The sequence below is a fragment of the Panthera leo genome, chromosome F3, assembly GCF_018350215.1.
Source record: "Panthera leo isolate Ple1 chromosome F3, P.leo_Ple1_pat1.1, whole genome shotgun sequence".
In the NCBI taxonomy this organism is placed as follows: domain Eukaryota; kingdom Metazoa; phylum Chordata; class Mammalia; order Carnivora; family Felidae; genus Panthera; species Panthera leo.
In genome coordinates, this window is record NC_056696.1 from 9,821,405 (window position 1) to 9,847,213 (window position 25,809).

The following is a 25,809-nucleotide window of genomic DNA, read 5'->3' on the forward strand; positions in this document are numbered from 1 at the left end:
TCAGGAGACTACAGATGCTGGAGAGGATGTGGAGAAATGGGAACCCTCTTGCACTGTTGGCGGGAATGCAAACTGGTGCAGCCACTCTGGAAAATAGTGTGGAGATTCCTCAAAAAATTAAAAATAGACCTACCCTATGACCCAGCAGTAGCACTGCTAGGAATTTACCCAAGGGATACAGGAGTGCTGATGCATAGGGGCACTTGTATCCCCATGTTTACAGCAGCACTTTCAACAACAGCCAAATTATGGAAAGAGCCTAAATGTCCATCAACTGATGAATGGATAAAGAAATTGTGGTTTATATACACAATGGAGTACTACGTGGCAATGAGAAAGAATGAAATATGGTCTTTTGTAGCAACGTGGATGGAACTGGAGAGTGTTATGCTAAGTGAAATAAGTCATAGAGAGAAAGATAGATGCCATGTGGTTTCACTCTTATGTGGATCCTGAGAAACTTACCAGAAGTCCGTGGGGGAGGGGAAGAAAAAAAAAGAGGTTAGAGAGGGAGAGAGCCAAAGCATAAGAGACTCTTAAAAACTGAGAACAAACTGAGGGTTGATGGGGGGTGGGAGGGAGTGGGGGGTGGGTGATGGGTATTGAAGAGGGCAGCTTTTGGGATGAGCACTGGGTGTTGTATGGAAACCAATTTGAGAATAAATTTCATTAAAAAAAAGAAAAAGAAAAAATTCAAGATAGACCTCTATTTTCAACCATACTAAGGACCAGATACCACAAAGTTTCACAACAAAGCACAAAGATACCCAATGAAAGTAAACTTGAATGCATGGCTGAATTGGCTAGAAAATAAGGAAAATTCTCTGAGGCCATAAAAACAAACAGGAGCAAGGTTCCAAAGGGGTATAAACAGCCCCTGCATTAGGAACATCAACTTCTGCTAAACCCAGCAACTTAGAGCTGTAGTTTGAAAGGCCATACAGGGAAATATTGAACAGGACTAGAATTCTCCAAGGAGTCTAAAGAGACACCCCCTCAGTGAGGAGGAAACTGAAAAGCATTACACATCACTAAAGTAGACATTGAAGTAAAGATGTCCATCTCTCTTTGGCTCCGGATGGGAGGGAAAGCCCTCTCACATAAGAATCCATAATCCCAAATGGGCAATCACTCTGCATTGGGTCTCAATCCACAATATGTGATTCTAAAATGCACGGCAAAAATTTATTTTAAAATAGTTCTTGGTTGGTAGTGTCCCCGGATGATTAGCCAAAACAAACATAAAGAGAAATAGGAAACATATAAGAGCCTGAGAGAAAAGTTAGATTAGAAACAAAGACACAAAAATTGGACCAAAGCAGAGTTGCCAACCCATTTAGGGAAGAGTCTAAGGCACCCAGACTCCTGAGAGGAATTTATTTTCAGCCCAGATTTTTTATGATTAGCAGACATGTCTCTCCAAAGTAAGTGTGATGTACACTTCTACACAGACCAGAAAAGAGTCCACAACCCAGTCTCATACCAAAGTAACTTAAAAAAAATTTTTTAAGTTTATTTATTTTTAGAGAGAGTGAGCAAGCAAGCAGGGGAGAGCCAGAGAGAGAGGGAGAGGGAGCATCCAAAGCAGACTCTACACTGTCAGCACAGAGCCTGACATGGGTTCTGAACCCACAAACCATGAGATCATGATCTGAGGTGAATCCAAAAGTTGGACACCCTACCAACTGAGTCACTCAGGTGCTCTTCCCCCACAAAGGAACTTTCAAAGAGTATACTTCAAAGAGAAGAAAAATCATCTTAGAAGGAAGGTTTAGAAGGAAGCATGAGGGTATGGCGAGCAAAGAAAATGGTATTGGTTATAAAAAACATAAGATGATACAAAAACATTGGAAAAGAATGGCATGTAAGTATAAATGGGTGAGGTTAGAGTTTAACTCTAGGGACTGTATTATTTTAAATCTTAGATTTTGTTAAAGAACCCTGTTGAAATATCCAAGGTATATATTAAAAGAATGAAGGCACAAAATACAATTTGCAATGTAGTAGAGGGGAAATGTTGAATGAAAAGAAAACCATCAATCAGTTGGTGGTAATGTATTTACAAAGTCAGTCTCTCCATTCCTCTAACCATATGTCTTTGTAATAGGACATTTCCATGCTTTCTGTCCATATAACACTGAAGGGACAAGCCAGTGAACACAGGCAGAAAAAAGAAACTAAGAAATAAAATGGTGATTATTTGCAGTGATCTCTATGAGAAAATTGTAAAATTCACAAATTACTAATTATTGAGTTTAGCAAGTTTCTAGGATGTGACAGCTTTATACAGTAGTTATTTGAATTTTATTTATCCTCAGATAATAATAATAAATGTGATTCACAAAATGTATTATAGTAAAAAATAAGGTCTTTAGGAATATACTATTAAAAAAAAAAAACTATGTAAAGACCTTAAGGAAAATTATAGAAATTTTTATACCAACTTTAAAGGAGGCATAAATAGACGCCAGTCTTTATCGTGTTTATAGATTCAATACAGTAAGATGTCAGTTCTCCCGAATCTGATGTATAGCCTATGTAATCGCGTCAAAATCCTAATAGGTTTTTTTGGTGGAACTTGACACCTTGATTCCAAAATTATATTGAATAAATTAACAAGAAGAGGCAAAAGTCTCCTAAAGAAAATGGGAATTTAATGTGACCACATTTTAAGTAGTATTAGAAAGCTACAATAAATAAGATAGTAACAGGTTTTGTTATGAAGAATAATATTAGAAATAGGTTAATGCAATCATATAGAGAAAACCCTGGAAACACACACACACACACACACACACACACACACACACACACACACATATATATATATATATATATGGGAAAAATCTATATGGAATATAAATATATATATGTATGTGTGTGTGTGTGTGTATATATATATATATATATATATATATATATATATATGTGGAAAATTTGTACATGATACAATGGTACTGTATTTTAGAAAAGAGGGGATGGTATATTCATTACATAGTACTAAATGACTAAAACAACATAATATTATCTATGTAAAAAATTAAATTTGACTTTTAAAGGCCATACATAAAAATCAATTCTATACATACATAAAAATCAGATATATTAAGGGTTAAATTTCAAAGTAAAACTACAACATTTTTATAGGACAATCTAAAACAGTCTTTCTATAAACTTGTAACATGGAAAGATTTCTTAAGGCAAAAATCATATTTCATCAAGGAACAGGTTGAGAAATATGACATAGAAATAAAGACCTTCTGTTTATCAAGTCAGTAAAGAAAAGTGAAAAGAGAAGCTCCAAAGTTTGCAACACTTTAATACCCTAAAAATATAAAGAATCACTAATAATTCAATAAGTAAGAGACAGAGAAATAATTTACAGAAAAACAGCCAAAAGACTCAAAATGCATTTCATAGAAGAAGCAACATGAAAATATACTAACTCCTCATAAAAAATAAAATACAAATTAAAACCACAATGCGATATCACTTTAAATAATAGACTTGTCCAATGTAAGGACCTCATGCTCACAGGATTTGATACAAGAACTCTGCCAATAGGAGTGTAGATTGGAACTAATCACATTTTAAAACAATTTAGCTTTATCTAGACTGAAGATTCATTTCCCAATGACCAAGCGAATCTTTGTTCCCTTGGATCTGTACCATAAAAAAAGGGTATTTACATACACCATGAGTCTGGAAAATAGATATTCGTATAAGCATTTTTTGTACTGGCTAAAAAAGGGAAAGAATAGGAGAAATGTAGTAGTCCTACAATGGAGTCAATGTTAATGAAATATAGCCATATGCATAAGCATGGAAGATCTCAAGATCAAGTGTTCAGTGGAGAGTAAAATAAGTTATAGAAGAAAATGCTTACAATTCCACTTATACAGTTCATAAGTTTGCACAACTAAATAATAAATTAGTTACAATTTGTATTCTTCACAAAAGTATAAACAGAAAGTGTGCAAATGATAATGGAAAATTCAACATGGTGGTCATGGCTGAAGAGAACAGAGGCATATAAGATTGAGGGAGGACAAACAGAAGAGCTGGACGTATTCATCATGTTACATTCCTTGAGGGGGTATACCTGGCTAATCATTCATTATAATTCTTTAGACTCATTTAGGTTATAATATATACATACATATTCATAAAATCATATTCTTATTGGTGTCATATGTATATAACACATAATGCCTTCCACATACACAGTTGATTCTCATTATTCATGAATTCTGTATTTGTGAATTTGCCTACTCACTAAAATTGATTTTAATTCCTAAATCAACATTTGTAGTACTTTGATAGTTATCTAAGGACATATGCATAACAGTGAACAGTTTGAGTCACCTGACACATACATTCCCAGCAAAGGTGGAACAAGGCCAGGCTCTGGCTTATTTCAGCTCTCATATTACAAATATGTGTCCTTTTCTCAGTCTATCATGACACGTTTTTTTGCATTTTTGTGGGGTTTTTTTGGAGGCAATTTATCTTTTTTAAATGGCCATCAAATATTGTGCTGCGGTGCTGTCTACTGCTCGCCCCTAAGCACAAAGAGGCTGTGATATCCCTTAGAGAAAGTACTTGAGTTAGATATGCTTGGTTCAGGCACAATTCATGGTGCTGCTGGCTGTTGGTTCAGTATTAATGAATCAACAATGTATATTAAATAAGGTGTCTTCAAACATGAAAACACATAAGCTTATTAAAAATAAAGCCCATTAAAAAAAAAACATGAACACACACAAACAAGGTTGTATATTGACTGATTGATGAAAACGAGACCAATGTAAACCAGAGCCTTGATGCAACTGAACCTTGTATTTGCTTTTAGGAGCAACGGTTCAGTGTTAATTAATTCAGTGTTGACGGCAACTTCATAGAACATACTTAATAGAAAATAATAATAAAATTTATTTTTGTGTTCTATAAAAATGAATATAAAACACAAAACATTACAATTTATATGTACGCATGTATATATGTTTATTATATATAAAATAAGTATAAAATATTTTATAATAAAAATGAACAAGCAAGGGACAAAAGCAACCTGTAGAGGTTGTAACCACTAATTATATATAATATACAAGTTTATATGCCTATTTATGTACATACATACACATATGTATGTACAAATTACCTCTGAAAGGACAGAAATGAAACACAACATTGGTTAAAATACAGGAAAGTAATAGTAAGAAGACTGACATTTCATTATATACCTACATTTTATAATACATGCATGCAATATTACAAACTGCTTCTTCCACTTATTCACTAAAAAATGAACAATGAAGCCAAAGTCCCATGACAATGACAGGGAATACAGGCGGGGCAGAGGACCTGAGGAACTTGACTGGATTGATAAAGTCATCCCTTTATTCCTTCATGTATGAAATAAACATTTATTTGAAGTCTGCTATGTACTGAGTGCAGAGGATACAACATGGAACACAATATGGAGATGTTTAGATGAGGCATCAGTGGGAGCATCCAACTAGAAATATGCAGGAGGCAGTTGTTAGCAAATCTCATATGGAATCAATTCCCACCACTCCTCAGCGGCTCTTTGATCATTTCTCCTCCACAGCGACAGAAAGGATGACTGCGGCTGGTGGAACTCTAACCCTCAGAAAGAAGAGGTGATATAGACTATTCTCCTTTACAGAGAATCATTTCAAATTCATGCTTCTTCCGTGTTAAGAGTGACAGGAGGGGTACAAGGAATAATCATTTGTCAACAGGGGAAGGAGCTTTGTCTATCTGGTACAAAGCACTGCATGCATATTGCATGAATGCAGAAGTATTCTCACTTCCCAGTTCTGATACTGTGACTTTTGAGTTTAACTGCATATCCTACATATGATTTCTTCTGCCTATGGTTTCCACCACCTGACATTACACAACTCATTTATCCACTACCTCTTGGAACCCCTAATGATATTTTTAATAATTTTTAAATTAAAATAAAATATAGCTAAAGCTTCTTATGGAAGATATTGGTTCTAACATGACTTTGCCATCTGTTGTGTGACTTTAGTCAAGTACTGAGTCCTCTGAGCCTTTGTTTTCTGATCAGAAAATGGGGATAATAGTGGCTTCTCAGACTGTCCTAAAGAATCATGAAACTAAATCACATAGAGAATAAAAGGGCTTCAGTTAATTCTTTAGCACAACAAAATTGGTATTAATGCTTAATATTACTATTATTATATGAATAATAAGTAAAGCATTGTGTGCTTAAAAGACAATAGTTTGTTTTTCAGTTGTAAATGGTCAATGAAAGACTTCGGACATTAGATATATTTTACACTTTTATCATCACTAAAAAAAATTCTCAGTATATTTTCAGAAAAAGAAATAAAAACACCACCAAACATACTCGCCCTGAATATGGAACGCTGCTTATAGGGCACCATGGGTACCATTTCCAGTAGAAGATACTTCTGGCAGACTTCCCAGTCTTTGGGACACTTAATGCAACTGCTTTCACCATTTCTTCATTCTCAATCATAGAATTACCAAAACTAAAGATTGTATATTGAGAGTAGAAGCTTCAACACCCTTGTAATTATAAGTACGTAATTACAAATTTATGCACCTTCACCTCCGTTCTATTCCTTCATTTCAGCCTCAACTTACTATGCTTCATTTAAGGAAGAAATGTTTGGGAAGAGAGGGGGTGGAGGTATGGAGAGTTAGGCTAATAAAAATCTCATCAGCCATTTCTGATTTATAAAATCAAGTCCTTATTTATAAAATAAGGACTTTACTTCATATAATAGCATGGAGAGAAATGACCTTTAATTTGCCATTCACCCCCCATAAAAACAGTTGAGCTTGGGTTTGAAAATTAACATTTATCAAAATGTGCCAAATGAGTAAAAAGGCTGTGAAGGCCAACAACATAGAACTAGGCTCCTATTTCTTTCCCAGCAACCTCCCCATGTACAGATACCTATAAAGGCAATCCTCTATATCTATGCATATGGTTTTCATATGCACACTTAGTCCATAATACAACTTGGATTCAAACAGAAGGAAGAAAAATAAAAAGGAAGAAGTGTACTGAGTGCTGAGAGAAATATTAGCTTAGCATGAGCTTCCCTAGTGATCTCATTTATCTCTTCTTTCTTTCCTCTTGCTTTCTGCTACTTAAAAAAGAAGAGGCACAAAAGAAAATTAAACAAAAACGACAGATAAATGCTAGATAAGTGTCTGGTGATTACTAATTAGTTTTCTTCATAATACAACCAGAAAATATAATCATCACATATGTTGACATAAATTAAAGATAAGCTAAATTTCAGTAACTTTGATTAAACAGTTGTCTAACACTTATGCCAGTTACAGTATCCAACGTAACTTTAAAAATTGTTGCAGAGTTGTGTCCTTCTACTTCCTCACTTCTCTTGAATGTTAAAAGCTCAGAAAACTGGTTTCATCTACGCCGATCCAAGAAAAATGTTCCATCACTCCCTCCTTTCTGAAACTCTTCCTAACTCTGGCTTCCATCACAACAGCCTCTCTTCATTTTCTTTCTACCTAACTCACCACTAACTGTTGGGGCTTCCTCTGTCCATCCTATAAATGCACCCTCCTAAAGAATTCTATCCCTGAGTCTATTTTTTTATCTTTCTAGGTGATCACACCCACCAAATAATCACCCTGTTTATGATGTCTAATCCTCCATCTGTGCTCTCTGCCATGTCCAAGGTAGATATCCACCAGCTTGATGGGAACATTCACCTGTGTGCCCACTTAGGTCATGCTATCCATCCAAAGCTTTTCCTATATTTCTATTCTCTATCCTGATTAACACCACCGCTCCCCACCACACAAACCTGTAATCTGGACCCTATGCATCACCTCCATATTTATTTGGTCACCAAGTAATTTCTCATCTATGCTATTGTTATCCCTTAAATATGTCCTCTCTTCAGGACCATTATTATGTCCTTAGAACAGGGTCTCCTCATTTCTCTAATAATTTGCCATAACAATTTTACAAGCAATTTCCTTCTTAAAGTCTGGTCTGTCTCCCTTGAGTCCTTCCCAGATTCTGCCAGTACAAACTTTTTTAAGTCTTTAAACCTCTGCTCCCCAAGGATTCAGGATGAAGCCCAAGTTCCTCAGCCAGGTTTGCAGATGGGGTGGTGGGAAGGTGTGGGGGCTTCTGTATAAAAGCATCTGTTTTCTCACCACAGGATAAGATGAGGTTATCATCAGAGTCATGAGGAAGCAAAACAGAAAGACTGTGGAGGCTTGAGAGAACAGAGGAGCAAAACTCAGAAACTGAGAAAACAAAGTTTACAAGGAAAATCTTATAGAAGTGCTCAACAGAAATGAGTTCCAACAGCAGGTCTGCGGTCATGGTTTTAGATGATACCAGTTGGTGCTGTTGTAAGTACCCTCCCACCCTCAAAAAAAAAAAAAAAAAAAAAAAAGTTGAGCTACTCTAGTGCAAATATGGAGACTGAAAAGAGATGGGCTTGATGAGGGTTGTTGGGTTTTGTCAGGTGAGCAAGACAGTGGGTACAACAGGTAGGGACTGTTCTAGATATAGGAATAGCAAGAAGCCAAACAAGACTGCTTTCTTAATGGAGCTTACTTTGTTGAGGGACAAATAAATAATACAACTGCAGAAAGCAGTAAGTATTACAAACAATATAATGTTGGGTGGAGTTCAGAACATTATTTGAGAACATTATTTAATTAGTGTTAATATTATTAATTGAGAGCGTCAACTCTCCAAAATATGGTACTTTGCTGGCACCATTACAAACCATGAATGCCTTGCAGAGGCAGGACTCAATTCTTTAAATCTGCCTCTTTTAAAGCAGGGGTGAGGACATTCCCAAAGAAGAGGTGTTTAAGCAGAGTCCATAAAATATTGGCTTGAGAAAAATTAGGCAGATAGGGAGTAACAAAGCGGGTGAATCAGTGGAACATAGGGCTAGTTAAAATCCAAAGACTGTTAGTGTGCATTCAATAGACCACACAATAGCTGAATTATGAGGATAAGAGATGTTTCTATTACGTTGTGGGAGCTAATGCACTAAAAATGTTTGACCAGTATTGGGCATAGTCTCTTGAACTGTTGGGAGAGAGATTTTAGGCTTTGAAATGTGGCACATTTAAAAAGACCTTGACAGGGGCGCCTGGGTGGCTCAGTCGGTTGGGCGTCCGACTTCGGCTCAGGTCATGATCTCTCGGTCCGTGAGTTCGATCGAGCCTTGCGTCGGGCTCTGGGCTGACGGCTCAGAGCCTGGAGCCTGCTTCAGATTCTGTGTCTCCCTCTCTCTCTCTGACCCTCCCCCGTTCATGCTCTGTCTCTCTCTGTCTCAAAAATAAATAAACATTAAAAAAAATTTTTTTTTAAATAAAAAGACCTTGACAGGATTAAAAAACAAAAAAAGACTTTGATAGGATATATAAAAAGATTAAAATACCTATGTAAGTTAATATGAGCACAGCGGTAAATGTAAGAAAACTATTTTATTATTGAGGACAGCCTAATTATAAGCAAATGTTTGGGATATATTTTTATACCAAGGTGCAATGCATTTTTCAGTGTATAAGCTTAATTCCAGAATTTTGTCATGATAACAAGAGGGAATATGGGACAAAAAAATAGCTACATTCTAAAAAAATTATCTTAAGGGAAACATTTTGAATCCATTGTTTTCATTATATGTCATTGAATATAGGCTAATAGGCACTCATGTTTACTCTTTTTATTTTTATTTTTTATTATGAAATTTATTGTCAAATTGGTTTCCATACAACACCCAGTGGTCATCCCAACAGGTGCCCTCAATACCCATCACCCACCCACCCCTCCCTCCCACCCCCCATAAACCCTCAGTTTGTTCTCAGTTTTTCGGAGTCTCTTAGGCACTCATGTTTAAAGCTGAACTTTTTTCTCCCATGTTTTGACATATTTGATCTACATAAGATGTTCCAAAGAATTTGCTATTGTCATTAACTGTCTTCTGGATAATGTATAATGTGAGATCTACTAAGACATATACATTTTCTTATTCACTGCTATTAAATGTCTAGGTGGATGGAGGTACACAAAAATTTTTTCAATGACATGTAATCATACAGCATTTGAACAGGACCAGAGATGAAATTAAAAGGTAACTGAAAGTAGATGGAAGAAGAGTCATGAAGAAAGACTCATTCTTTCTTTACTGAGTTAATGAATTCAGGACTCATTTCTTCATATAAGCAAAAAGAATACCTCATCCTTTACCCTTATATTTCTCCCAAATGACATGTTCTTGATCTAAATATCCCACCTAATGAAGAAAAGAAGACTCATTTTTATTCATCATTAAGAAAGTACTGAGCTTACAGTGTCCTCTAATATGTAACTACAGGACTCTGATTTTGTCCCAAGGACTATTTAGGAATTATTGAGATTTTCCACCCTAAGACATGAGGACCTGAGAATTTAGAAATGACAATCACTTTGATTTATGAATCTGACCAAAGTTCTGTTTCAATCTTCATGATGATCTTGAGTGATTAAATAGTACTTTCCCATCTAAAAAATAAAAGCTGTGTTTAACATTTAATCAAATTCCAATGTGACTCATTCATTGTAAATCATCATTAATGACACTTGAACAACCTATAAAAACTATAGCCTAATAAACAGAGGATGGAGCCAGTCTTCAGAGTGGTACTTAGCCTCAGTCTCAAGCCATGTCAGCCTCTAGGAGAATTCCTGACAGTAAGAACTTTCCCAGAGCATGGCATGACACAAATCTGATCTTCACATTCCAAAGCAGAAATGTTTTGAGTAGCAAATGCTTTGCTATAATTGTAAATTTCAATAATTTAAAATGGTAAGACTTTTTAAATAGTTTTTTCTTCTTTAATTTTTTTTGTTTCTTTAATATCTTCTGAAATTTTCTGCCCTTGTTTATGTCATAGGAAGAGTCAAAAGATAATATTTATTACATTTTAAGCCTTCTGGGAAAAGGTGTTAAATATCTAGAGGTATTTATATATCCTATAAAAGTAGAATATAATGTTTTGAAGATCTGGAAAACATCAATATACTTTGCGTTTTTTTATTCAGTATTTTCAAAAACTAAATGAATACAAAGTTGAGCTGAAGTCACAAGCATAGTTAAAACTTAGAAGAATATCTCATTTTCTATCACAAAGGGCATAAAATTTTAATATCTTGATAAATAGTTACTATTTTAACATCGGATATTTACTGTCATTAAAAAACAAAAATAATGAGCATTATCCATAATAGTATGTTTACCAAATTGCTCATCTGTCAGAGCTGTGTGACTCATGATTAAACATAATTTGTTTTTCTGTGATGTCAAAATAACCCCCTTTAAACCAATGCATATTTTTTTTAAATGCCATCTACCTACCTTTCTGCTGAAAAAGGAGGGAAATGCAACATGTGTCTTTAGAATTTACCTTGAATAATAAATTGTTCCATGTTTTCTTTGAAAGGCTGGATGTGTTCTTTTGAGGATACCTGGTATACCTTCCCCGCCTCAACTTCACAGGCTGAAATTAGAGAGAGACATTGTTTAGAATGTCACAGTGTTAATGGAACAGTAATATATATATATATATTTTTTAGAGAGAGACAGAGAGAGAGCACAAGTAGTAAAGGGAGAGAATCTTAAGCAGGTCCCATGCCCAGGATAGAGTCTGACACGGGGCTCGATCTCACAACCAAGAAACCATGACCTGAGCTGAAATCGAGAGTCAGACTCTTAACCAAGTGATCCACCCAGGTGCTCCATCAACTTTTAAAACATATTAGCTGATGTTAAAAACCTCTGATAACCCCACTCATTGATATATGTTCTACACATATTTTGGAAACATCCAAATACTGACATAAGAAGCCTATGATCTCAGCTTCACTTTGGGTTTTTGTAAAAAGAGGTTCTTAAGAATCCAAGTTTGGTCACTGCCAAACTGTGCAAACGTAGGAAGCTCCTTTAAGCCCCAAGCCTCAATCTCATTTGTAGAATGGTGATAGCACTGGCCTCTCTCTCTCAGGGCTGTCATGAGGACCGAATCAGTTAACAGATATAAAGTGTTCAAATAGTGTCTGGCAGACCATAAAGCGGTATGTCAGTATTTGCTACTATCCTCAATGTTATCAACTGACTTCTAATACAAGTTTCTCCCAAACTGAAATCCGTATTTCTGAAAAATGACAGATAGCAATTTTGGTGCTCATGTTAGTATGGAAATCAATAATTAAAGAGCATCTATTACATGGCAGATACTTATTACCTATCATTTAATTTAATCTTTAGAATAAGTTAATAAAAGTGGAATTTACCCCATTTTATAGCTGAGGAAAGTTAGACTCAAAGATGGCAATTATTTGTTGAAAGGCCCGCAGGTAATAAGTAGCAAGTCCATAAATGAGATCCTGATCTGACTCAAGAGTTTCTTTTCTTTGTATGCCCATGCCATGATAAATGCCTTAGTAGGCTATAGATCCCACAAGGGTTAATTAAGAATTACTTCTAAGACATTTTCTGAAGAAATTCCTGCCATTTTGGTGATAGTGAGAATAAATTCAAAATTAAAAAGCACATATTTGAAAGACAAAACTTAGGACATACAAATATCTGAATCAGGAAAACATACTTCTCACTACAATTCTTAAGGTAAGATTGCCAATAAATTTCTCAAGGAGACTTTGAAATTTCACTCTTTAAAATATTTTTCTCTTATTAAAACATTGTTTCCTTTCCCCTCCAGGTTATTAGTTTATCTAAGCAGAATACAGGGGGGCTATATTGTTAGCCCCATTTCTCCCCCTCAAGCGTAAAAGACAATTATATCTAGTAGAATTTAAGACCAGTTAGACATATGCTGGGTTCTCTCTGCCCACCTTCCCCAGGACTCCTCACCCTCTGTGGGAGCAGGCTCTTGTAAGCTCGTGCCTGTCCAATCTACATCTCTAGCCCAGTATCTTGTACCTTCAGATTTGTACATTAAGCTTCCACACATATCAGTATCTTCAAATAGAACTCATCACAGCCTTCTCTAGACTTGCTACCTCCCTTATTTTATTCTCCTGTTGGTGGTACCACCATCTGACCTAAATAACTCATACCAAAGCAGGAGAGTTATCCTTGACTCACTCTCCTTATCTCCACATTCTATTTGTTTACCTCCTAGATACTTCTTATGTCTGCCTATCCTCTCCATTCCCGCTTTATGCTAGTACAAAAGCCTTCATCATTCTTCACTGAGCTACTAGAAAGCCTCTTAACTGGGCTTCTCACCACCAATCTTTTACAGATCCATGCTCCTTCTCATAGCTTAAGAAGAATGGATAAAGAAGATGCAGTGGAATATGACTCAGCCATCAAAAGGATGAAATCTTGCCATTTGTGAAAACATGGGTTGGCCTAGATGGTATTATGCTAAGTGAAAGAATACGAAGACAAATACCATATGATTTTACTTACACATGGAATTAAAAAAAATGAACAACAACAAAAAGACTCTTAAATACAGAGAACAAACAGATGGTTACCAGAGGAAAGGTGGGTGGGGCGATAGGTGAAGGGGATTAAGAGGTACAATCTTCCAGTCATAAAATAAGTAAGGCAAAGGGATATAGTGAACAGCATTGGAAATATAGTCACTAATATTGTCATAACCTTGTGTGGTGACAGATGGTATTTCTGTGGTGATAACACAGATAACATTTCTGTGGTGAGTACTGAGTAATGTATAGAATTGTTAAATCACTATGCTGTTCACTTGAAACTAATATAACATTGCATATCAAGTATACTTCAGCAATGAACAAAAAAAAAATAAAATAAATCATCCAGAAGAAACCTGAAACTGTTCAATGACCTCTAACTTCATAATTACATCTTGAGTAAAGGAATGATTTAACATCCTACAATATGAAATAGAGCAACTTGCCCAGCTTTCTACTAACCCACCTCTACTCCTGATATCTTTTGCAGACTCAGTGCAAATTCTCATCTCCATACCGTTGCTCAAGTTGGCTACTCTAGTTAGAATGCTTTTCTCCTTTACCCCCTTTATCCTCTTATCTCATTCATCTCACCTATTCCCAATATTACTTCATGACTTAACCTTGATGTAGCTGCCCCTGAAAAGTATTTCCTCTTTCCACTTTCCTCAGTTCACTACATCCCCTGCTCTCCTCCACTCACTGTCCCACCTCCAGGAAGAACTGGGTGTCTATCCTCTGTGACCCCACAGCACCTCGTGCACACAGAATTGAAGCTATTACTACTGAATACTTTTTATGTGCCACACTTTACATTTGTTCTCCCATTCAATGCTCAAGAAGCCCTTTCAAACAGAAGAGTAATATGCTTGCTTTATGCCAGAGAAATGAAATACAAACAGACTGTCCCAATTTTCACAGTTCATATGTTGAGAAGGTAGGGCTCAATATCAGTTACCATTCCATATTTGTGTTATTTGTAATCACATCTCTTCTGCTCCGCTAGACCAAGCTACTTAAAGATAGGAAATCTAATTCTCATTTGTATTCCTAGTGTCTGATACAAGCAACAAATCATAGTTGGATGGGTTAATGGCTGGATAAATAGCTCCTGTTGCAGAAATAGTATTCCAGATGTTGGAATCTAGCAGATGGGAGACAGGGTTTAAATTCTAGTTCACTCATTCACTGAGTGAGCCTTAGCTTGGAGAAACCTAAGAAAATTATCATAGCTGTTTTTAAAGTATGGTCTCAGGAACAAAAGGGTATAAACTTCTATGTTGATTCTAAGGAAGAAGGAAGCTAAACCAGCAGAAGTGGAGGGAGGGGGAGAGAGAGATTCTGGTTCTAAGTAAAAGGGTGGCTAATGTTTAGGGAAATCTCAGTGAAGTAACCAGCTGTCTGAGGTGATGAGCACTTCATCACTGGCACTCTTTACTCTTCAGAAAATAGTGGGCTACCTGTCAGAAATGTAGTAAAGGGGATGAGTCTAAGGAGAAGACATATGCAGTCAGCTTCCTTTGGAATGTATCACTCATGACAGTCCCATGAAGCCAGAAATTTTGTGTGTCTCTACATGCATAATAAAGACATAATGTCATAATTTCAAGTATTCTCTAAAAGTAACAAGTTGCATTATTTCAAAGGTATGAAGTAGAAATTTATCAGCCTTTCCTATCAGGCAGTGAATTATTTCTGGCAAAATGACACGAAGAGATGTTCTGAATGGTCTTCATCAATTTGTAATTGCTAATCAACCTACTCACACATGACACAGACATTGACTGACAGGAAAATGCCAGGACAAACACCCCTGTCCTCAGATGGCTTGACTTCCACTATACTATATAGTCTTTAACTAATTGTTTTTCAATTCCAACAAGAAAAGTATAATACTAATAGCCTAGGGTCTAATAGATTAGGTCAAAATGAAAAAAGGATCCAGTCTTACACTTGGTCTGATTTTCAAAAGTTCAAAGTCTGAGGCAAGAAAGATTAATATTTTTACTATTAATGTCACAATTGTTTCATTTGCCATTTTTTACTAGAAGATGAAAGCAATAACTGTCTTTCTCTTCATGATACTATACTATGTCTAGAGGTCCAGGGAATTATACAAATACCCCAACACTGGGAACTTGCAGAAGTTAATCTAATGGATCGGGTGACAATTTCCCTAGTTAGGCAAGCAGAGGTAGATCAAAGACTGAGCATAGCAAAGTCTTCTAAAATATGCCAAAATTTCTCTAGGTCTTCATTTTTACTTAGTAACTTTAAAACAACAGAATATACAACAGATAAGAAATACATAAAATACTTAAAATATATTTAAAAAAGGAGGTTAAAGTTATATTTTAATTTCCACTTAATTTTATAAGTGCCCTTGGCACATTCATATGAACTTAATATTATGAATATAAATGTAAGCAAAACCTATTTTTTCTATTTATTCTCTTTTCCCCTTCACCTATAGATTTTCCTGTACACAGTAAGAACTAAGTAGAATTTTAGATCTAGAAGCTCCGTAGGGTCATTTACAGGCAACCCTAACTCATTTCCAGTCTTCCTTCCAGGCAGCCATGATAAATGCTTGTCAAGTATCTCAGTGTTTCCAGTGATATCCATTCATTTCCCTACCAGGCAGCTTTTTCCCTGCAGATCTATTCTAATTATTAGAATTTTCAGCCAGATATTGCGCAGAAATCTCTCTGTACAGTATACTCCCTGTGGAATGATATATCTGGAGCTTGCTTTAAGATACTCCAGATATATTCACATAATTACTTATATAGTTAAAAAATCAGTTTAAAAAAGTCCATCATAGATAGTTTGTCTTTAGTGAGTAACAGAAAATCTCCACTGTCTTTGAGGACAGAGGAGGACCCTCATCTTCTACCATCCTGCATTTACTCATTAACATTCCCTAGAAGGCAATACACATCCAACAATTTTCTGGGGGAATGAATGGACAAATGAATCAGACCCTCCTGGAACAATGAACTTTTTTGTAATTTTTCAAGTGTCATATCTCTTCAAATTTCTCCACATATACTCTTAACTCTCAGAACCAATTGTTGAACCTCTACTTATCCATCCCAAATTTCAACTATCACCCCAAGAGAAGAGGATCATCTCCCCTGAACTTTGTATCTCCTTTCTCTATATATGTGTGAATGATAGAAGTTAAAAGCAAAACTTTGGATAAGAGATCTGGATTCAAGTGTAGTTCTCCTAGTAGCTATTTGATCTTCAACTGGCTCCTTAAATTATCTGAGCCTCAACTGCCTCAACTAGAAATCGGGATGATGAAGATATTGAACTTGAGTGCTAAGCACTGAGCTGTTGAGACGCTTTCAAAAACCATAGCTATTAATGATATTATTTCATTGCATTTATTTGGTTATACATCTTTGTCTCTGATTTACTTTTATTTTAAATTCACTGAAGTCAAGGACTTATTCAACTCTGTGTGCCTAGTGTCTGAAATACTGAGGAAGCACTAAAAACTTGGTGAAAAAAGCACTTTTAATTATGTTGATAATCATGACTTTCCTTAACCTGGATATTAAGCCTCCACTGGTGGCTCATTTGGAACACCACAAGTCTTATGCAAAGTGTACAAAAACCCAAATCCAAAGTTCCAAAGTTCTTTATTGTGATACACAACCTATACAATTATTTGTGGGTGGTTGGTACTTTACTTATTCATATTAAGAAGGAAGAGACTTTTGAATAACTATAAAAATAAAATGTCAAGTTCTAGAGTTTATAGATATCTTATATACATCTAATACATTCAGTAACATATATGAATATGTTCAATGTGACAAAGAATAAGGAAATATCTTTATAAGACTGGATCTCATTCTTTTAACTGTAGGTCATCATGGTATAACATAACGGTATAATATATCCTGGCTTATCATCTTCAAAATTGGTATGTGACTATGTAAACTTAAAAAAAAAGTGCTATAATCTTACAGACTTGAAGAGTCATTTAAAAACATTATTAAAAACACAATAGAGTTCCTGGAAAATCTGCATTACAGTTAAATCCAAATAGTAAAAAACATTTGTTAAAGGATGTTGAAATTGAGTAGGGCACCTGTTCGGATGAGCACTGGGTATTGTATGGAAACCAATTTGACAATAAATTTCATATTTAAAAAAGTACAATAAATATTAAACGTGTCAAAATAAATAAAGTAATAAAATTTAAAATAATAAAGTAAAATGGCTTCCCTTGTAAAAAAATAAAAAAAATAAAATAAAATAAAAATACATTTTCCAGAGTTTTTCCTTTAATGATTAAATACACAAGACCTTCACACACTTCTTCCATTAAAACAGATCATGCGTTACTTATAGTATGAGAAAAAAAGTGAAAAGGTATCTATGTAGTGAGGAATGATCTGTTTATTACCAGATCACTGTGCCTCTTCTGAATTCCTGAACCACCAGCAAACTCACCAAAGGAAACGTCTTACAGAATTTTAATATTCAACAATAAAGCTCCATAAATAAATCCAATCATAAATCAAGCATAACCTTTTAAAATCAAACTTCTTTGGGAATATATTAATGATAAATGATGACATAATGTCATAATGACATTACTGAAGACTACTTTCTACTAAAGAAAAATAAACTTGACTATTTCTAGCTATTCTCTTTTCCAAATCATATCATATTTCACAGGGACAATTTTTGATTTCTGAGAAGGAACATTACTACTTGCTCAGAACTTTTCACAGAAAAATGAAGGAAATTATAGAAATGTTCAGGAATTCTGAAGATAACACTGAGACTCTACAGGAACAAGCATACCAAGTTCTCCTATAACCTCTCCTCAGTTCATACTGATAAATCTCTCATAAAATGTTAAAGAGCAAGTTTACTTAAAATGGAATTAAAGATATACCAAAATTTGGCTGAAAGATATGTATACACAAGAATGGCAAGCTTTAACTCATAAATATTGAAATAATGAGGCCAGAAACCCTAACAGACACTAGCATTCATGGATGAAAGTCTGCTGAGAAGATATTTACATACTCTCAAAGAGTCACCTCACGAATAATTTAGTAATTATTAAAAAACAAACAACGTGAAAACAAAAAACGAAGGAGAAAACTCAAATAACTTCATAGTGGAGGAACCGGTAGATGCCACCTAAACACAATGACAGGAATGGCCAAAGTGACACATCATCATTAGCAGTAATGAGATAAGCTGACATCATGGGCCTGCAGAAATGGCACATATCACTTCTGCAGACAAAGCCAATGGAGGAGACATCTACAAAATAAGCAATTTTTAAATATGGCAAGGTCAAGAAAGACAAAGGAACTGCACTAAATTAAAGAAGTCTAAGTAGGGGCACCTGAGTGGCTCAGTGTGTTAGGCATCTGACTTTGGCTCAGGTCATGGTCTCACAGTTGGTGAGTTCGAGCCCCACATCAGGCTCCGTGCTGTCAGCTCAGAGCCTGGAGCCTGCTTCAGATTCTGTGTCTCCCTCTCTCTCTGCCCCTCTCCCACTCATGCTCTGTCTCTCAAAAATAAATAAAAATGTTTAATTTTTTTAATTAAAAAAAAAAGAAGCCCAAGGAGACATTAAAATTAAATGAAGTTTGTGAAGTAGGGATTGGGCAAAATAGCTATAAAAAATACTTCTGAATATGGTCTGTAGATTATTATCATAACAGTATTTATCAATGTTGAATTTCCTGAATTTGACAATTATACTGTGTATACATAAAAGGACGCCCAGGTTCTTAGGTTATATACACTAAAATATTGACAGGTAGAGGAGCATTACTTGCTGGTGTATGGTCCAGAAAAATAAAACCATGCACACCCACATATGTATATACAAGCATGCATATATACATGTCTATATGTGGGGGACAGGAGGGAGGGAATGATAAAGCAAATGGGACAAGAAATAAACAACTGACGGTCTAAGGAAAGAATATACAGGAATTCCACATACTAGCGTGTGACTTGTCTGCAAGTTTGATTGATATCGAATAAAACTTATAAACAAACAACAAAGAATAACATGTCCCAGTTTACCTAACGTGGACTTTTAAGACTTCTAACCAAAGGACCTGGGGCTAGGGGGCTCCAATACAATTTCTTGTTTAGAATGTTAAGAACAGTCAAGTATGCTTCACAGATAGTGTAAAACTTGGTTTTCTTATACATCTGGCTTTAGTTTAAGAGTCTGAAGGCTCTACAGCTGCAGACACAAGTGTCTCTTTAGCTGATGGTTTGACTGGCACTTCAGGGTGACAGCAACACGCTGGTAATGGTTACCAGGCAGATTTTTAAAGATGACTTACAAGCTCTACTCTTCCAAATAAGTAAAAATATGCAACTTTCCTAAGATGGTTGTAAAAGGTTATTAATTCATAGTTTTAAACCATATTTAAGATGACAGATGCAGCAACTTACAATAAAATAATAAAAGCACCCTTACCACAAACTAACCTGCTTATAATATTTGACACATGGTTCCAGAAATCTTCAAACGTGTACATCTAATTTAACCATAATGTTGTCAAGAATTAGCAAGTTGCTCAAACATTTTGGAATTTTTCAAATGAATTCTTTAACATTGAATACTACAAATAAAACGTTATGTCTTGAGTATAAAAGTGATTTACATAAAACTGAATGTATTGTACAATGTATTCTAATATACTGCATATATGAACTTATTCTAAGCGAAGCCTCTGACATTTTCTAAGGATGCAGTGAAACCATAGGACTAGGTGACAATGTTTATTGAGGGCGTAAGTGACTGTCATAGAAGCTTATACATGATCTTGACATTACTGGCCAGGTGCCCAGCTTCATACTGGCTGCCCCCCCACCACCCTCCCCCCATTATTAGATGACTTGAGGTATAATTTCAGGCATCTATGACTGGCCTAGAAATCTCAGTCTCCTTGAGAGGCTCAGGAGTAGTTCTGTCACTACGGTTGCCAAAATTTTCCACTTCTGATGTGCGCTGATTCTGGAACTGGAGTGGGTAACTGATATGGCAGATGTTCACTGACACAAAGGAGTTTAGTAAATGTCCCCTGCAGTCAAGCTACAATGAGTAACATCCATCAACTGAAACAGATGCCATTAGGGTAGTTTTTTGCCGCAGGAATGGTGTCTTCCTAGTGGGCTCTATTGTAGTACAGAAGTAGTGTATAGTTTTAAAAACAAAGATAAAGCATACTGTCTCCAAGGAGTAAAACTCTTAACAGGTGTGTCCGTTTTCAAGATATAAGCAATTTTTTCTAGTGCTTAAGAAGCCAAAATTCAAGACAGACCATCTCCAAGCAGAAATGCTTTCTAGCTTAGGCTTATGAACATAGAATTAGCACAAGATATTTAAAGCAAAGTAAAGTGTTGGGGCTCCAGTGTTTTGTCGGTTTGAGTTTCCTAAATTCATAGAATGAAAGGAAGAAGAGGTATGTAAATAACCATAAAAAAAGAAGAGAAATATATAAGCAGTGGGAGAGGAGAACAGTCAGAAGAAACCCTGAGAAAATTATGAAGTATTTGAAATGTAGAGTGAGTTATTAAAATACTTAAGGATGCAGAAGCTAGCCTCTCATTCAAAGGAACAGTAAGTATTAGAAAGAAATGGAATGAAATCAATGACTTATTAGGGAATTTATAGGTTTTAAGTTTGGGGAAATGTTAAAGTCTACTAACCATATCTAAAAACAAAGAGAGAGAGAGAGAGAGAGAGAGAGAGGGATGGAGAGAGAGCACTAACTCCATCTTAAGTGTTTTAAACTATTTTAGGAACTCAAAACAATTTATCAATACAGTTTTGATCATCTCTAACATTTCCCTGTGATTAAGAGAGAAATTTTATGGAAAATTACACTTAGGACTCTTACCAAACTTATGGATTGAAAGCCAGTGTCTCCAGATATCCTTTAATGTTCTAGTAATGTAAATGGAGAAATTGAAAGTATTTTTATAAAACAGAGAAGCAACACACAAGAACATGAACTCAGGCTTCAGATTTAGGAGTAGATTCTAACTGTTCTTTTACTACCCATTACCTGAGAGACTTCAGACAAGTTCCTGAATCTTGCTAACCTTAGTTTTCTCATCTGCAACATGGAAATGGAAGCCATCACATGAGGCAGTTTAGGGCAAGGGTTAACGTATGTGAGGTGCACAGCACCTACAGTAGTGTTGCAATTTTTATTAACTTATTATTCTGTTTTTACTTTTATTAATTAGAAAATTAATTAGAAACTTCTGTGAAGTTCCAAGTCAGAACACCGTACCAGAATTTCGGATGTTCTTAATAAATTATAGGGCTTATCAGGGGCCATGAGTCTCAAAAGACGCATGTACAAAGTCACACTTTGTGACACAGAATCAAAGAGCATACATATGTAGCACAAACAGGTGGCAGAGGCGTGTGGAGAATGACCCACAAATCATAGGGATAACTGAGTTGACAAGTCAACTATTATCATAACCAAACAAGACGTGGGGTATTATTAACTGAAGTGTACTACTCAAACAGGCACCGATGGCACAAGCTATCAGTCAGAATCGCCCATCCATCCTCTGTTCTAATTTTTTCTTCTCTCAGTTTTTGAAATGAATATAATCACCTGTGAGAGTGTCTACAAAGCAACCAATGCTTTGTAAAGTGGGAAGATAGCATAAAGAATTGTTAGCTGGAGAAGAGAAGGGAACAGTATGGCTTAAGGTTCTCCAAAAACTGTAAATCTCTTCTAGTTATTTTTAGCTTTGAGAGCCATAAGAGAAACTTGTAGGACCCCCCTTAGAATAACGTAAATAAATAAATTAAAGTTAAATAATAAAATCAGTCAACAGGATGTCTGTTATTAAGTTATTGTCTCTTAGCCCCCAAACTGCACATGTATACTGAGGTCTGGAACGGTGGGACTCAGCAAACTACCTTTTTCCTTTGCCAGCGGGCTTCCTGACTGGTTTCCTCAAGAAGGAAGAGAGGGGCTGGAGGAGGGGAGGAGAGCAGCTGATGGAAGAGCGCTGCTTCCTTGAGCCCCATCCCCAGACCCTTCTCCTCCCCCCACCTCAGTAGGTGGTTCCAGCTCCTGACTTATTTCACAGGCCCCAATCCAGCACCTTTGTATCCTACAAAAGTACCAGTGCAGCCAGGCAGGACTCCCTCCTCTAAGCTCCCCAGTCTTAGCTGTGTGGACCCTCCCGTCTCCTCTCCCCAATCCCAACTGTGCGAATCCCCTTCTCTCCAAACTCCTCGGTTCGGGCTCTGCAGGAACCACCGAGCTCCCTAATTTCAGCTCCGAGGGGTCTTTCTCCCTGCCTCCTTCAATCCAGCTCTGCGGGATTCCTCCTCTGCGTCCTCAATCCCACTTCTACAGGGCCTCCATTCAAGTTGCTCAGGTGCTCTTTTCTCAGGCCATACCCTCTCCACACAGGACTCTATAGCCCTGCAGAAAGCTCTCCTGGCATTTCTAGGTTCTTTGATAACCCCCAAACTCTTCACTGGGCTCCCCTAGCCCTAGGGATGATAGCTGCTTCCAAGATTTACCTGAGCATTCCCTTTTTGGTTTTTCTGTCCTCCAAAATGTGTTAACCTAATTCTCTCTGTTAATTCTATTAAAATAAGAAGTGTGATTTCTGCTTTTCTGACTTCACTAGAAGCAGTAAATCAAAATGAATGGATTATCTTTTCCTAAGTACTCAGCAGCTTTTTGGCACTAGTACGTAATTTAATTTCTATTAATTGCTTGTATAGACAGTCTGGTTGAATGGTTCACCAGAAGATATGCCAGTTTTTCAGATTAATATTTCCCCAAAAAAGGTTTTATATTAGTACAATGGATATAAAGGATTTTATATTAGTACAATTCATAAACAAACATATGTTTAAAGTCATTTAAAACATAGCTTGTTCTTTTCATTAAATTTCACCTGTTCTTTAATTGCTTTTACTCTTGAATTTGCTAAGCTATATAATTTCTTCCGAAAGAATAAAAAAGTCTGAGTAATCACATATGTTAAATTCATGTGGCCCAGATGATTAAATTTCAACTCAAATTTGAACAGATTCCTGGGTGGTTCCCTATTTTTATTTCCTCTTAAATAAAATTATTAAAGACGTCATACTACAGAGAAGCATATAAAGCATGTACATAACATATACCCAGTTTCCAACTGAAGAAACAGAACTTGACGAATACTTTGGAAAAGTCCTATGTGCTCCCTACATCATGTCCTTGGGCCGAGAGACAACACTACCTTCAAGGTTTCAAAATAAAGCACAGCAATTTATATTGCTATCATCAGTGTAAAGGAGTTCTCACTAATCCACATCTTTGCCAATATCTCACGTTCTCTTCCTAAAATTTTTAAAGATTTTTTTAAATGTTTATATATTTTGAGAGAGAGAGTGAGCATGAGCAGGGGAGGGGCAGAGAGAGGAGGAGACACAGAATTCAAAGCAGGCTCCAGGCTCTGAGCTGTCAGCACAGAGCCTGATGCGGGGCTCAAACTCATGAGCCAGGAGATCATGACCTGAGATGAAGTCGGACATTTAACCGACTGAACCACACAGGCACCCCACTATATTTTTGAAAAGTATACTACTAATCTGTATCCTGAGATGGTTTTTGACTCTTACATGCTCACATTTAACTTGCTGTGATGCATCTCTGCAAATCTCCATTTAGATAGCTACCAAGGTAGCTTTACCAATGTCCTCCTACTGGGCAAGTCATTCAGACAGCTTCCTGAAGAGAAATCAACTTTAGCTGAGTACAGAAGAAGGAATAGGAGTTTGCCAATTTTAAATGAAGAAAGAAATAACTGCAGAACCTCAGTCGCAGAGAATGAAACATTTGCATCGAGATTGTTGTAAATGACTTTAAGCCCATAGTGACCACATACTACATATGGGAAGACTATGCTTTCATGTGATAATTTGCTTATACTGTGTCCCTGTGCAAAAGGGCATCTTACTTTGTTGAATTAATCTTTTCTAGATTAATTAATTTTTGAATTAATTTTGAATTCAATTGATTTTGAATTAATTTTGATTTAATCTTGAATTAATTCAAAATTAATTTTGAATTAATCTTTTCTAGATTAATCTAGAAAAGATTAATTCAAAAGAAGAAAAAGAAAAGAAAAACATTTTTGTAAAGTATACTTTGTAACACAATCATGAATAATTTATGAAATTAAATATATCTTAACTCAAAATGTCAGAGAACTAATCACCTTTAATTAGCTGTGGTCTTCTCAAGGCAGTCTTGTCAGAAAAATAAGTGATTAGTTTAAGTGAGAAAGTACAAGTTTATTAGTTTTTTCTAATGTGAATAAATGGCATCAAATCTTAGAATTGAATGACTGACAACTTGATTTTCTTCTCATTAACTCTCCCTTCCACTAGCAAAATTACCACTGAAAGTAATGGAGATAGATTCAAGAGATTTACAGCATGAAAAGTCAAAGAATCTTGAAAAATGTTTATTCGAATTAAGTGCATGTGCATATTAGTATGGAGGCAGAAAGGGGGTATGAGAAGAGAGAAAAAGATATTTGAACCTTACTAGCTTTGGAAAAAATATCCAAAATTAAAACATTTCTTTCAGGTCTTTTGTGAATAAATGCAAACATCTCAAACAGCAAAACATTATGACAACCTGCATAGTGTTGACAGGAAGGAGATTATAAAGTGGTACAATTGCTTTACATCACTCTTACTGCCCCTAAAAATTAGAAAGATTTGTTAGTTTCTTTCCATCTTCTTTGTACCATCCTTGGTCAAAACCACTACCATCTTTTATTTGAGTTCCTTCATAGCTGGTCTCCCCAGTTCTACACCTGCTAGAGCAATATTTCCACAACATAAGTCATGTCACTCTACTTCCGTAAGCAGAATCTTCAAGGGGCTGGATACTATGTTTAGGATAAAATGTAAAGCTATAAAGCATATAAACTTGTACACTCTACATGATAAGAACATTTTCTCTCTTATGTCATACTCACTGTGTTCCAAGAATACAGGGGATATTGGACCTTTCCTCTGCCTGAAATCCTCCTCTGCCCCTCTTCATTCTCCTTCCCACCTATTCTAGGTCCACACACACTCCTTATCCATTTCTAGTCTTCCTGTCCAGCATGCATATGCTGGCTTTTGTGATCTAGTTGCTACCTATCTCTATGGTTTTATCACTTTCTACTTCCCTGCACTCAGCCTCTAATTGAGTCATGTAGGATCATTCACAATTCCAAGA

General features: G+C 35.9%; 1 protein-coding gene across 2 annotated transcripts in view; it reads right to left on the bottom strand.

The window, feature by feature from the left end:
- FMN2 (formin 2) overlaps positions 1–25,809 on the bottom strand; it is a 381,203-nt gene that overhangs the window by 91,807 nt on the left and 263,587 nt on the right. Inside the window, exon 14 of one of the 2 annotated variants that reach the window (XM_042925782.1) lies at positions 11,479–11,571. The exons of the other annotated variant lie outside the window; for it this stretch is intronic. Coding sequence (XP_042781716.1) covers positions 11,479–11,571 — 93 coding nt within the window. The remainder of the gene's footprint in view (positions 1–11,478; positions 11,572–25,809) is intronic. 2 annotated transcript variants of the gene reach the window in all.